The 15,596-nt window shown below is 45.3% G+C and overlaps 1 protein-coding gene across 1 annotated transcript; it reads left to right on the forward strand.

Moving 5' to 3' along the window:
• Positions 1–2,287: 2,287 nt before the first annotated feature.
• Positions 2,288–12,467, forward strand: TNFAIP3 (TNF alpha induced protein 3; the record flags this gene model as incomplete). Its single annotated transcript, XM_079716350.1, is given in 9 exon segments — positions 2,288–2,366; positions 2,369–2,695; positions 6,004–6,194; positions 6,817–6,964; positions 7,129–7,299; positions 8,376–8,556; positions 9,702–10,606; positions 11,276–11,457; positions 12,183–12,467. Coding segments are annotated over 9 exon segments (2,469 nt in total).
• Positions 12,468–15,596: the final 3,129 nt, after the last annotated feature.

The following is a 15,596-nucleotide window of genomic DNA, read 5'->3' on the forward strand; positions in this document are numbered from 1 at the left end:
AATTCTTTATCACAGGTCAGATTATTCTTTAATCTTAAGTGTGGAGAAGATTATTCTTTAATCTTAAGTGTGGAGAAGTCCAAGTCCTAGGCAGTTGGGCAGTGGGTTTTGATTTCTTTTAAGGAGGCAATCCTGCAGGCCGTGCGAGGCTGAACCTATGAGTGAGGTGACACCGGGCTAACAAATGTTGACATTTGCGTGTCTTGCCTATGGTTCCAGCTTTCACTGTTTGAGAACTTTGCTGAAAGATCTTAGGTGAAGATGAAGATAAAAGAAGAGTCAAAAAAGAGGCTACAACTAGCTTGTTTCAAATCTTCCTCTTACCTGTCTGTTTCCTTGTGTGAGCAGCAGGCACTGCCATCACGGGAGTGGTGTTCTGAGATTAGCAAGGGGCGGGTGTTGGAAGACCGGGCTTCTCAGCAAAGCCCTGACCCTGGATGGCGTGGGACCTACCTGAGCAGGACCAGTACTTCAGTTGCCGTAGATGGAGACTCAGGTGGTCATGTGATTTCAAGCCGGGGAATAAGGTTGTCTTTATCTTTAGCCTCAGCATCAAGCTGATGGTCAGGCAGTAGAAGTATGTGGTCAGGCAGTGCTTGTTGAGTGATGGGTGGACAAATGAATGACATCGTGAAAGAGGCATTTGCCACGCCACCAAGGGGAAGTGTGTGTGATATGTTTGTCCCTTTGTTGTGTCTGTGGTCCTGCCATGATTTTGCCCGTGGTCCTGCCATGATTTTGCCCAAATCCACCTGCAAGGAATATCTGACATCAAAGCAGAGATTACCATTTGACCCAGAGAATGACTTCTTCCAGGCATCATCCAGCTATCAGATAAGGAATCCTGAGCTAAATCTACCACCAGAAGACTCCTCAGAAGCAACCTCAGGGTCTTCTAGTCCACCTCTCTCCTTGGAGAGGGCCATGAGAATTTAGACCATTTTATCAATGCCTTTGAGAGAGCCGAGACCCACCAGGACTGGCTTCTCTGTAATCTAGGTTTCTTCTCCCTCTTACATTGGTTTAACTTCTTTCTCAGCTAGAGGCTTGCCCTGGTAAAGAGTATGACACAAGAGTGGGATTAACAAATGCAGTGAAACTTCCTAGGGCCTCTCTTCGTGCTCTGAAAATGTCTTTGTCTTCATCTTGGAAATCAGGATGGATGGCAGGGCACCCTACTAAGGGCCAGTGAGTGTGAGCTGGCTCTCCGCAAAGCTCTGCTCTGTGAAGATCCCACGTTACATCATTCCATCATTCCATGCTGTTGGCATGGGTTGGAGATGGTGGAGTTTGCCCCCCTCCTCGTTCATTTGTCCTGAGTGGTCCCTCTGGCTGAAACTTCTTTCCTTGTCTGCTTCCAGACTTTTATTTCTTTCCACCAGTTGATTTTGCTTGCAGATTTCAGGGTGAAGACAGGGTGCAAAATCCATCTGAGTGTTGGTACCTGGAGGACGATAATAAAATTTGGTTGACGGTTGAGTTGAAGTAATACAGCTAATTCTGTAATTATATAGAATATAATTCTGTACTTCCAATATCTGCTCTTGGAAGTATAGAATTTATTATTCTATTATTGTTATTGTTATCATTATTCTGTTTTTTATTCTCACGTTGTTAAGTTCAGTGCAGAGGTTCTGAAAGACCGCTGACCGTTTGCTCTTAAAATTACAAAACATCTTGCTGGGAATAAGCTTTTGTGTTGGTTATAAAACATGCAGTTTAACTCTTTGTATATTATAATACATTTTACAAGTAAATGCTTTATAAATATTTCTTTTGGGGACTAAAGAGAAAAGTCCAATCAACAGCCTAGGTGGCAGCATAAAATTGCAGGATTTTTCGCAAAATATTTATTGTCTTTCCAGTATAGGGAGGGAGTGCTTGAAAGAGGTAAATCAAGAGTTTGCCTAAGAGCAAGGGTTGCTCAGTGGTGCTGTTAGGAAAGGAGCCAGACTTGTCAGGACTGCATTGTGCCTGTAACTGGCATTCAGGGCGCCTAAAATCCAGTGGCTGCCTCAGAGCGGCATCAGGATGGAGTGGGATTTTCAGTCCGTTACGAGGCACCATACCTGTTGCTGACAGACAGGCTTGGCTCCCTGACAAATGTTACTGAAAACATGGGTTATTCCCCTCCTCCTCGTTGCCCACTGCCCGCCTTCCTTCTCTTGTTTAGACTAATCTTTAAAAGTGATGTAACTTAAAACAGTCCGGTGTGAGTTCATCTTTGGGGCCAGCTAGTATCCTGGGAGTAGAGGTGACTAAGATCTTTTGCCTACGGCTTAGGGTAATGACAAGATCAAACACTGGGGTTTCCTGCAGGCAGGTATATAGGAGTCATATCAAAGCCGAGCTAACGGCATGGGGTTTTCTTTCCCTTCTCTTCAGGTGTTGGAGAGCACCATGGCTGAGCAACTCCTTCCTCTGGCTTTGTATTTGAGCAATATGCGGAAAGCTGTGAAGATAAGAGAGAGAACTCCAGAAGATATTTTTAAACCTACCAATGGAATCATTCACCATTTTAAATCCATGCACCGGTACACACTGGAAATGTTCAGAACTTGCCAGTTTTGTCCACAGTTTCGGGAGATCATCCACAATGCTCTCATCGACAGAAACATCCAGGCCTCCCTGGAAAGCCAGAAGAAGCTCAACTGGTGTCGAGAAGTCAGGAAGCTTGTGGCGCTGAAAACAAATGGTAAGACATGCTTTTGTCTGGGGGCTGGGGTAGCTCCCACCGGGCTGGGTGGCCATTTATTAGAAGGTAATAACACCAGTCCAGATCGAATCTCTTAAGGCCGTAGGTACCTTAGTATAGAGATTCTATAAGGGGCACGTAACGAAAGCAAGCTTGTTTTGTGAATATTTTAATTAAGGATATTTTCTAGTGTATGTTAGACAGCAGAGCGCACTGAGGCTTTAAGAATGCATTTCTAGACACCATGCGCCTATTAAGTATATGTGTATGGTATGTATGTATGACTTCTGTATGTAATTCTTGCAACTGTTTAATCATCTGTGAAATACCCTTCCCTAGCCAGTAATGGAAATATCAAAAGGCTTTAAGTTCAAAAGGAAAGCATTGTGTGAAAACTGGTAGCGTTTCCCACTGTCATTAGAAAATGCTTGTGATGATGGCCTTACACTTCTTGAATCAGTGACATTTTATGGGTTAACCAGTGACTGTTGTCAGCTCCTCCCTTACCTGGGTTCTGTTGCCCACAGTCCCATGATAGGAACTAGAAAGATACTTGAGATTTTTAGCACAGGTTTTAGACCTCTACTGCATGTTTTTTTAGGGATTCCTAGTACTGTACTGCATTTCTTGCTGTGTGTGACTGTCTACCCAATGGCCGTTTATGACTAGTAGGTGTTTCCTGTTCTAAGCTTTACTGTTTTGTTTTTTATTTACTTCCTTTGAGCAAGAGTATGCACATCACAGAAACATTCGAGCATACTGTTTTTCATGCAGATACAAAATTCTACTTTATAAATGCAGCGAATTATTACAAGAAGCAAGTAGACTGCTTATAGTCTTAAGTAAGGCCTTTTTCTCAAAAGGCTCCTGTCCTTAGATCAGTGACAATCCTAAACCATCCCGATCAAAATAATACGTCGAAGGGCAAAATTCGTACATCCTTGTTGACAGTGAGATGATAAGGACATCAACTTAAATAAATTGGTACATTCACGTTGGCCATTTTTGACTTGGGTAACTTGGCACGATTGAGGGACATGTTTTTTTCCTTTGGTTCTGGGAGTTAGCGTCACCTCAGCATCTTGCTTTTATTTTTGAAGCACAGATTCTTAGAAACATAGAAAGAAAACTGGGGCTATGTAGTGTTTATGTTGTTCTTGGCATTAAGTCAAGTGATGCTTAGAAGTAGGTAATTATGTGAAGTCATCATCAAGGGGTTTATGGTCCTGACAGTTTGTGGTTTTAACTCTCTCCCATTTGGTTACAAAAAGAGGTGGGAGAGTTGGAAAGAACAGATCCTGCCAAACTAGAAATGTGGTAGAAAGAGAAAAAACGTATTATCATGAACTGAACTGAGATTTTAGAGTTAACTTGCTCTGGTTCCTTAAGAGAAAAAATGGAATATAAAAAGTAAATACTTGTTTTGCAAAGATAGGTCATTTAAATCAAGGATTCATGCTACAAACAAAACTACAAAAGCAAGTGCATTCTGATATCATTTTTTGAGAAGTAAGGATTTTTAGGCTCAGGATCCTTTTATTTCACCACTTGCAAAAAAAAATTCCTTAAAATTCTGGAAAAGGAAGAAAAGATATTTAGGGGAAGGAAGGAAACAAATGACTTTTCCTCTCTGATTTTTATTAGCACTTTTTTTTTAAGCCTTCCCCCTATAGGAGGGCTCTACAAAGTCAATGATCTGTTTGGGGAGGGGGTGATTCACAAGTTTGCATTTGAGGATATGAGACTGTGGTGAATGAGGAAGGGAGTAGGTGGCATAAAATTGAAACTTCATGTGAAAAATTCCAACGTCTATTGGCTGCAGCGATTTCACTTGTATAATGAGTAGCCCTATTCCAGCTCACCCTGACCACACCCACTTGGAAAGTCCAGAGTGCACTTCGCACTTTAAATGTCTACACACCAGAACAAAAAGTACAATAGCTGTTGCTCAATTGCTAGTCAAATAACTTAGCGCTGGGGAATTCCAGATGTTACTTAGGGAATTTTATGCTGGTGCATCTCAATAAAGAACTGAAAGTAAGCACAAGAAGAAAAAAAGCCTTATCTTTGCTCTAGATTTTGCAAAGGGGAAATTTCAACAGAATGCAGTTGTTGCTACATTTTTGCCAAGACACAAGCCTTGAGCGATCTTTTTGGTTCATTTGTTTGAATGTTTATTTAGCTAATTTTTCTAAGTGTGTAAATTGAACGGATACTGGCTGCGGATACATTTTTGAGGGTTTTTTGTTGTTGTTGTTTACAGTTGACTGTAATTAAGATTTGATAAAATTTCAAATAGCTTTATTGCCCCATAAAACAATGTAAGAACACGATTGAACTTCTCTTTATAAAAACAATTATGCACTTCCCAAAAGAGACTAAAGGGTTAACTTTTTTAATATTAAACAGACCTCCAAAATGTTTATTCTTTGGAGTTCAAAAAGCAAAGCATTCTCATGAATTGTGGATTTTAACCTATAAAAGTAACAAAGTGATAGAATAAAATTAGACCTATCTTTTTCTCAAAAGGCTCAAAATTCCTCAAGTGCCAGCCCTAACACTGAATTATTTTCAAATGTAGACATCCAGGCCCTCTTTAACTCTGAGAAAGGACTCTAATTGCTAACAGGCGGGTTCACACAAGGCATTTCTGGGGGTGGGGTGGGCAGGCAGTAGGTAATTCAGTCTTCTCAATCCCACTTTACAGACCAGGAGAGGAAGCTCCCAGGCCCCAAAGGCTGTGGTGGGATGGTCAAGTCATGTACCGCTGAGTCATGGCCAGGCCATCCCTGTCTAGTAAATGGAGCCAGACCAGCTTCCTGGTTTGAGCATGTTACCCTGGGGGTTCTCTCTCAGAGTCAGAGAGCAATAGTGCCAGCGTCTTAGCCAGAAAATCAAGGCATGTTAGAAAGGAGTGGACTTCAGAGATCATAACCCAATGTCCTCATTTCCAAAGAGGAAAAATACTCAGAGGTTAAGGAATTTCCCCCCAAGGTCACCTAAGCTAGTTAGGGCAGAGCCAGGCTGGAACCAAGGGCTCCTGACTCTCAGTCTCTGGTTCCTTGGCTCTGTTAGTATCATTCATTAAAAATCAGAGTTAAAAGAATGATATATTTTTTTTTCGTTAAAGCTGTCATCACCTTGTGAAATGTTACCAGTTGGCCCTTCGCCTAAGACATTAAACCACTGGCGTTTCTCACAAGCGCTATTGGGTCCCTGCATGGTAGCTGTAAGGCTAGTTTACTCTGTGAACCCCTGCTAGGCCTTAGATGTAGATTTGCTTGAATTTCCTTCCCTTCTGTCCTCAGGTGACGGAAACTGCCTCATGCACGCTGCTTCCCAGTACATGTGGGGTGTACAGGACACAGACTTGGTCCTGAGGAAGGCGCTCTTCAGCACCCTCAAGGAAACGGACACCCGCAACTTTAAATTCCGCTGGCAGCTGGAGTCTCTTAAGTCTCAGGAATTCGTGGAAACGGGGCTTTGCTACGATACCCGGGTATGTTGTGTTTCCTCATCAAGCATCTATTGACAGAGCTCCATGGTGGCAAAACAATACCTTCGGCCAGTCCCTGCTCTCAAGGAGCATGTGATTTGCCGGGTCACGTAAACTTGGCAAAACAGAGTCAATGGAAAACACCAGAAACCTCCTGTGGGATGGACCTGAGGCTCTTGTCACTGCTCCCCAGCTGGGGAGTCATCTTAGAATGATCTTTCTGGTCTTGGGCTTCCCTGTGGCGTTTTAGTTGTTTTTCAGTTTGATTGCCCTTCTCATGCTTTACTGAGCCAGCCAATCAAATTCAGACGGGTGCCTCCCCATTTTCAGTCACAAGTTTGGGATTTTTGTGCACATTTGGATGAGGAGCGTTGACATTATGCCTCATCAGGGATTTTTTTGAAAGCAGGTGCTGTCCCCATCCTCCCCTACTTTTGAGTTTGCCTTGTAGTGGAAAAAAGTAAGGGAAGAAAACCAAAGTGGGGACAAAAGGGTGATCGTTTAAGTGATAATTTCAAGAAAGGGTAAAAGTAAGCTGAGTGATACAAGTGATAAATTATAGAGTGAAGCCAGAATTGTTTTTTAGTGCAGAGTACATGCAATGATTTCTTTTCTGTCCCCTTAGAATTGGACTGATGAATGGGACAACCTTGTCAAAATGGCATCCACGGACATACCAGTGGCCCGCAGTGGACTTCAGTATAATTCACTGGAAGAAATACACATATTTGTCCTTTGCAACATCCTCAGAAGGCCGATCATTGTCATTTCAGGTGAGATGCCTGCTGAGGGCTTATCCGTATTTAAGTGCTTTTCAGCTTTAGTGCTTTACCTCTTAGGAAAACCCATGCTACCAAAGTTACAGGAGACCATAGTTAAATGGAATCTGATGAAAGCCACGGAGGGCCTTATCTTTTCTTTCTCTTTCCTTAAACAGACAAAATGCTGAGAAGTTTGGAATCGGGTTCCAATTTCGCTCCTTTGAAGGTGGGCGGAATTTACTTGCCTCTCCATTGGCCTGCCCAGGAATGCTACAGATACCCCATCATTCTCGGCTACGACAGCCAACACTTTGTACCCCTGGTGACCATGAAGGACAGTGGACCTGGTGAGAAAACTGAGCATCTATTCACATTTGTACTTGCTGGTAGATACTGGTACACCCCGTTCCTCCTGAACATCAGGGTTTGCTCTTTTGCTCCTTATTGAAAGTCTCATTTAAGTATATTAGTTTTATTTAAATACAGTGTTCTGTCAGTTGTTTAGCAACAGTGATGCAATAGCAGTCATCGTAATGCGCCCCCAACTTTTTATCTACAGTTTGGGAAGTACTTTCAGCATGTTAGTGGCAAGTAGGAGATGATGTATATTACTGCTACCATTTGTTAGTTAGCCCATAATACAGTGCCTGGCATGGGGCAGGTAAATGTCTGGCAGGTTAGCTATTATTGTAATAGCTTAATGAGGAACTAATAAGGCACTTTACAAATGCTCAGGTACATTATTTTATTTCATTTCATCTTCACGGCATCCCTGTGGATGCGATAGCCTTAGAGTACAGATGAGGCATTTGAAGCTCAGAGAAGTTAAATAACTTACCTGATGTCACAGAGATGGATGGTAGCAAAGTCAGGACTCGAACCCAGGTCGGTCTGGTTCTGAGTGTGGGATTTGACCAATAAGACCTACTGCCTCCAGGCTGCTTAATATGCTGCGGGCGTCCTGGAAACCATGTGGGGGTTTTTTGGTTTTTCTAAATTTTATTTATTTTTGGCTGCATTGGGTCTTTGTTGCGGTGCACGGGCTTCTAGGTGGCTTCTAGGTGCATGGGCTCAGTAGTTGTGGCTCCCGGGCTCTAGAGCGCAAGCTCAGTAGTTGTGGCGCACGGGCTTAGTTGCTCTGCGGCATGTGGGATCGTCCCGGACCAGGGCTCAAACCCGTGTCCCCTGCACTGGCAGGCGGATTTTCATCCACTGCACCACCAGGGAAGTCCCAACCATGTGTTTTTTATTAGAGTTTAGCACAGTTTGTTTCCCCATTTGATTTTGTGACTAGATAATACTTTTCCACTCTGTAATTGTATCCTTTCTGCATTTTCAAAATGTAGTCGTTATATATATGGCCTCACACATAATCTCATTTAGTAGAATCATATTTTGCTGATGTGTTGTTTTTTTCCCTCAGAAATCCGAGCTGTTCCACTTGTTAACAGAGAGAGAGGAAGATTCGAAGACTTAAAAGTTCACTTTTTGACAGATCCTGAAAATGAGATGAAGGAAAAGCTCCTGAAAGAATACTTGATGGTGATAGAAATTCCTGTTCAAGGCTGGGACCATGGCACCACCCATTTAATTAACGCTGCAAAGTAAGCAGTTTGGTTTTCGCTCTATCCTTTGTCATCTCTAAGCTGCTGCTACCCCAAAGACCAACAGTAAAGTTATTTGAAGCTGGTTTCCTCCAGCGTGAAACAAGTTTAGGGGCTTGTGTGTGAGTCAGAGACAATCACTTCAGGTAGCACTAACTTGGGCTTCACATGGGAACAAGTAATTTATCCAAAATGATTTTTCTGCATATCTGGATGCTGAGCGTCAGCGCTGTGGCTTTAAAAAGTGCATTCACATCAAGGATGGGTTGGTTTTTTTTTTAATTACCCTAGTGCTAGACTAGCAAGCGAAAATTCTTAGAAACAAAACACTCATTCTCCTGGTTTCTGGGGAAGGCAGACACACCAGACACAGACTGAGCTGTAGAATGTGTTTATGTGGCAGGCACGTGACTTGGCCACGTGGGGTCGGGAGGAGAGACCCAGAGTGCAGGTTGTACAGGTATCAAAATTGTAAACACTGGCTTGATGATAAAGAGATGCCCATTTCCTAGAACTTGAAATGCGCAAGACCGAGAAGACCTAAGAGAATCGGTTTCTCAAAGTGGAGATGAACAAATTACAGAGTCAGAAGTCAGCATGTAACGCCTGATGGTGTGTCCGCCTCTTAGTTACTGCTCGTGGCAGTTACCGCTAGTAGAGGCCAGGTGCACGTTTAAAATTAATAAAATAAATTAATAAAGAAAAATACAGAACACGTTACAAGGTAGTTTGTACTATAAAGTAAGCTCATCCCAAATGAATACCCTGAATAACGTTTCACTAGAAATTTGATCTCTGAGAAGTTAGAAAGTAAAAGTGACTTTTTCAAAGAGGAAGAGGGTAATTAAGTATAGAAGCAGCCCCTGAGTAGCCCTTTCTTTAGAATTATCTATAATTTGGGGTGGACCAAAATTATTTAAATAAGACTGATTCTCAAAATAATGACGTCTTCTCACAGTATTGGACTGTGTTACGTTAGAGGTGCAAAGTCTTCATCACAGGCTGCATTTCAGTGAACGGTTATGAAGTTATTACCACAGTCCACATTTTAAAAGTTTGCTCTATGATCTAGTGGTGTGAAGTTGTATGTGTGTGTCTGTGTATGTGTATGTGTGTAGTCTCATGTTTTTCCTTTTGGTCTTTAGGTTGGATGAAGCTAACTTACCCAAAGAAATAAACCTGGTAGATGATTACTTTGAACTTGTCCAGCACGAGTACAAGAAGTGGCAGGAAAACAATGAGCAGGGGCGGAGAGACACGCACCCCCAGAATCCTCTGGAACCTTCCGTCCCCCAGCTTTCTCTCATGGACATCAAATGCGAAACGCCCAACTGCCCTTTCTTCATGTCTGTGAACACGCAGCCTCTGTGCCACGAGTGCTCGGAGAGGCGGCAGAAGAAACACACCAAAGCCCCAAAGCCCAGCTCCAAGCCGGGCCCTGAGGCGCTGCCCCGCCTGGTGCTCGGGGCCTCCCGGGGGGAGGCCTGGAGCCCCGAGGAGCCCTCCGGGGGTCCCCACTCAGCCCCTCCGACAGCGCCCAGCCTCTTCCTGTTTAGCGAGACCACGGCCATGAAGTGCAGGAGCCCCGGCTGCCCTTTCACCCTCAACGTGCAGCACAATGGCTTCTGCGAGCGATGCCACAACGCCCGGCAGCTTCCCGCGGGCCACCCCTCGGACCCCGCGCAGCATCTCGACCCCGGCAAGTGCCGAGCCTGCCTCCAGGACGTCACCAGGACGTTTAATGGGATCTGCAGTGCTTGCTTTAAAAGGACTACAGCCGAGCCCGCCCCGAACCTCAGCTCGAGCAGCCCCCTCTCCTGCCACCAGCGCTCCAAGTCTGACCCCTCACAGCTCGCACAGAGCCTCTCCCCGCACGCCTGCCGCGGAGCCGGGCCCGAGGCTCCCTCTGGCCGCCGCTCCCCGGCCGCACGGACTCCAGGGGACAGGACGGGGACGAACAAGTGCAGGAAAGCGGGCTGCATGTACTTTGGGACTCCAGAGAACAAAGGCTTTTGCACGCTGTGTTTCATCGAGTACAGAGAAAATAAACGTGAGTGAGAGGATGGGTTTCACCCCTGTTTCAAAACCCCACGTAGAAGGCAGTTTGCCCCTGAAATTCAAGAAGGGAACCCCTTCAAGAAGGGGCTGTGGCACTGAGTGTGCCTTGCGTGGGGGGGACAGTCACAGTGGCTCTGCCGGCGCACCTGGAAGCAAAAGCACAGAACAGCAAGTTCCAAAACCCACAAGAGCCCTGTGGGTAGAGTTCAGAGAATTTGTTTTTATAAGGTCATGTGGTGTAGTGTTTGTAACGCAGAATTTAGACGAGACTTCTTTTGAAACTCTGGCATACTAGAGAAAATTCAAAACCCATTGAGTGGTAGCTGGAAAGAGAGCGGCCTTCCCTGACGTCCTAAGAGCCCATTTGTGGTTTTTGAAATCTCAGATTTGAAAGAAGGACGGGCACTTAATGTCTCTGCTTGTTCTGTTACTGCGACCGACCAGTGCGGCACGTTCCAAAGGGAGAGATCTGTAAAGTCAAAGATGTTTTTATTACAGTATTATTTCTGTTGGTTATTCTGCTAGGTTTCTGAAAGGTTGCTCTCGTAGGTAGAGCGCAGCTGGTCTAACCTGTGTTAGGAACCTGTCTGTTTCTCAGATGTCAGCATCCGTCCGCTTGGTGAACCGTACGTGTTACTGATGAGCCTCTGCTCTGTTGTAGATTTTGTCCCTGCCTCAGGGAAAGCCAGCCCCACGGCCTCCAGGTTCCAGAACACTGTCCCCTGCCTGGGCAGGGAATGCGGCGCCCTCGGAAGCAGTGTGTTTGAAGGATACTGTCAGAAGTGTTTCATCGAAGCTCAGAATCAGAGATTTCATGAAGCGAAAAGGACTGAAGAGCAGCTGGTGAGACATCTTGAGGGACTTCCCCCTCTCCTGTGGGCCCGGCCTCCTCGCCGGAGTGATAAGCAGGCTGTCCTCCCTGCTGAGTTACAGGGAAAAACCAGGGGAAAAGTCAGCCTGGCCCCCAGGGCTGGAAGCGCAGCAGTTCCTATTGATTTTCATGGCTTAAGCTTACTTTAGATTCATTTTAAGAAGCAAATAAAACCAGCCGTGGAATAAAACCCGTTAAAGCCTCCGAAAAGCCAAATGGCGATCAGAGACTTCTTGGATTTGTAGCAGAAGTTCAGACTTTCTTAAGTAATCCTCTTATTATGAGATAGAAGGAAAAGGCAGAACATCCCGGGTGTCTCCACTTACTGGCATATAAGAAAAGCAAACATTCATGGATAGATGCCTCTCCTGCTGGTTGGAGGGTGGTAGGGAATCTGTCTAAATGAGGGCACCTTAGCATTAATCCAGAGGGAAGCGAGCCGGGCCAGGCTTTGCCGGCCTCCGTGTTAGGGTTGGTGGTTCCACCGGGCCTCCCTGGGGCCAGGTCTGTTTTCGTGCGATGGGGAGGAAAGGTCCTTGGAGGCTCCCGTCCATAGACCGCCTCCTGTCCGCTTGGTCAGGCAGGTGCCTTCACCACACCCCAGCCCTTTGTAGAACCCACACCGTCAGATGAGATGGCACCGTGTGGTCCCTGAACAATGAATGTGACAGTGGTTCTCTCTGCTCTCTCCACCCAGAGGGCGAGCCAGCACAGAGACTTGCCCCGAGCCACCCAGAGCACCTCCTGGTCCAAGTGCACGCGGGCCACCTGCAGGAACGTGCTGGCCTGCTGCAACCAGGAGCTGTGCATGGAGTGCCAGCACCTCGGCCAGCGCGTGGCCGCCAGCGCCCGGCGGCCCGAGCCCGTCCCTGAGGAGCCCCCCACGCAGCGCTGCCGGGCCCCCGCCTGTGAACACTTCGGCAACGCCAAGTGCAACGGCTACTGCAACGAGTGCTTTCAGTTCAAGCAGATGTACGGCTAACCTGACCCAGGGGGCCAGCCCCGGCCCGGAGGGGCCTGGAGCCTTAGCCCACGTGGTGCTGTGCTCCCAGCGCCCCGGTGCCACCCAAGGGTCCGGCCCTGCATGGGGGGCCAGGGTGTCTCTGAGCAGGGCAGGAAAGAAGCTCTCGGTCACCGGCCTGGAATCTGAGCGAAGCGTGTGACTGGCCGCGGGCAGTGTGAGCTTCAGCCCAGAGCTCCACCTCCTCTCCTTCCAAGCGGCGGCCAGGAACCTCATGGACTCAGAACGCGTGCCAGGACTGCTGCCTCATCTTTAGAGAAAAGGGAAAAGACGCAGGTCAGGCGGGCTGGGAAAGTCGGAGCCAGTGCCCCTGCCCTCCAAAAGCATTTCTCAGAGATGCGGAGCTGAGGCCCACAGGCCCTCTGCCGGAAGCTCGGGAAGCTCAGGGGTAACGGGCAGCCTCAGAGTGCCGCTCGTTCACGGTTTCATCCTCCCTGCCCCGTTCCTTTCCCACGGACATGGCAGAAGCCGAACCGTCCACGGACTGTGATGCTGAGGCTGCTGAGACTGAACAAGTCCACGGTGAAAAGCACACCAGCTGCTCTTTACGATATGCACCTTGTAAGACCCAGAATATTCTCAGTGGGCAGATGTGTAACTCTTTTGGTTATCACCGTCTTTACTTCTAAAGCTTAACTTGAACTGAGGTGAGCATACACCTGGATACACATACAATGGCCCCTTATGTTACATATGAGGGAACTTTGTTTGTTTGTTACGTTGCGCTGCTGCCCTAGAAGTTTAAGTAAGAAGACTGACTGATAATAATAACCTATTTTCTGGTTGTTGTAGGGGCTAGCACGACTCGTAGACACAGCCCACCTGAACTCCACCAGCAGACTCTTGTGTCTGTGTAATCACTTTATTTATTTTATTGCAAACTTTAAGGTTATTTAAGTGAAGCTGTTTCTTCTGGTCTGCAGAAATTGCTCTACTGTCTTCTTGAGATAACATACTGGCTTTCGGTCATGTTATAGACACAGCAAACTCCTGACCACAGTAAGGGAGTCGACCTTTTCCACACATTTTGGAAAGAAGAAGTTGCATCGAAAATAAATTCATTAAACTCTCATGCTTCCTCGTGAAACTTTGGCCAGAGCCACTTCCCAACCCTCCGATGAGAAACCCTTCTCCACAGTGTATAGATGCTTCTGCGTATCCTACCTCCTTAGAGGGACGATTGGGAAGGAGCCGGGATGAGATTGGAGAAGGTCACGGGGAAATGTGGAGCCTTTGGTGATGGTTTTGTTTGCTGTGTTAATGCTGTGTGCTGGGGTGCAGGGCAGTGACCTCGTGGCCACCTTAGCATTGGGACAGCACAACCTTGTAACCATGAGTACGAGGAAATTTCTTTCTGTCCTTGGCCTGCAGTTTCTCCGTGTGTTTTGTGTTACTCTCATACTTGTTCTAGAAAAAAAAAGGAAGGGAAACACATTGTCCCCAGAGGTAAAGGCTGCTATTTTTGGGGGGAGGGGGTCTGGACTTAGAACCTGAAAATTTGAGCAATCTATAACTAATTCTCCATGGTCTTTACTTGTCCTCTGTGATGTGTTTTCCCCTTGAGATACCATAAGCCTTTTTCCTTGACAGATCTCTTTATAATGTCTTTCTAAAGATTTCACATAAACTTCAGTGTTTTCATTTAGTTCTTTTAAAGTTGCTATTTTAATATTTTGTGTATCAATATTTTCATTCTTAATGTGAATAAATGGGATTATTTATACTTATTATAGAAAACATTTGAAATTTGCACATCTAGTTGTCTCTCATAGAAAACTGTTGACTCTCTATTGGCTTTCTTCAAGTTTTCCTAAATTTAAATGTAACTTTTCACAGAAGTCAAGATTAAAAAGTAAATTATTTAAGAACAAATTTTGGTGTTTTCTGTTTACACATGATGAAAGAAAAAGGCCCCATTACCTAGACCACACTTCCCAAACAACTTTATTTCAAGGAACACCTGGGCAGGGGGTACATCTCTCACCCATAGGTATTAAGAGAACTTACTGTTAAGGGTAAGGCATCTGGTTTAACAGGGAAGACATGGAGGCCCAGGGGGAAGTAGGAAAGACGTGCCAGTGCCTGTTCCCTGTGCTCCTCTGAAGTTTCCTGCCCTCAGCCTTACTGAAGTACAGAGAGAAAAGACAAGGGGGAGCAGCAGAGAGAGACAGGAAGGAAAGAAGTCAGAGGGGAGGAAGGAGTATAAGACCTCTGGGTCAGATCTTAGAAGAGGCGACCTATGACTGTGATGGCCATGAGGACTGGCGGCAGCAGTGTCCTGGGAAATCATAAATGGCCCATTCTTCCACCCAATACAAGTGTACCTATAGAAGATTGATGCCGAAGGACTGTGCAGCTCCTGGAATCTCTTTTTTTTTTTTAAAGCTGCCCAGGAGATTCTGATCATCAGCCAGATTTTAGAACCATACATTTAAAGAAATATTTATAATATTTCTAAACTTACTGTGGAAAATTGTAACATACAAGAAAACAGGTAAAAATATCATGAACCCCCATATACCCATCATCCAGTTTCAACAGAAACATCTTGCCACGTTTGTTTCATCTGTCACCTCTTTTTTTTCTGGATTATTTTAAAGCAAATTTCAGATATTGTGTCCTCACACAAATCAGTGTGCATCTCTAATTGTTAAGAATAGGTTCTTTTTCTATAACCACCATTATTACACCCAGCTAAATTATTTTTAATACCATCCAATTCTTAAGTTTGTATTCTAATTTCTCACATTTTCCACTATACAGAGTCCTATCGCTTTTGATTGCTAACATTTCTTAAGGCTCTTTTAGTCTGTGACACTCCCTTTTTAAGTTTTCATGCTATTTTTTAAGGCGATTAGGTCATTTGATCTGTAGAATAACTCACATTCTGGATTTGGCAGATTGCTTTCTTCTGGTGTCATTTCACTTGTCTTTCTAGACTTCTTATTAGATTCAGGTTCAATCAGGCAAGAATCATTCACAGGTGATGCTGTGTGTGTCCCATGACACCCCATCCTATCTGAGCTGTATGAATGCTTACCCAGAGAAATCACAAAGCCTTGAACTGACCTCTTTTTCTCCATTCTTCCT

The sequence above is a fragment of the Hyperoodon ampullatus genome (assembly GCF_949752795.1).
Source record: "Hyperoodon ampullatus genome assembly, chromosome: 12".
In the NCBI taxonomy this organism is placed as follows: domain Eukaryota; kingdom Metazoa; phylum Chordata; class Mammalia; order Artiodactyla; family Ziphiidae; genus Hyperoodon; species Hyperoodon ampullatus.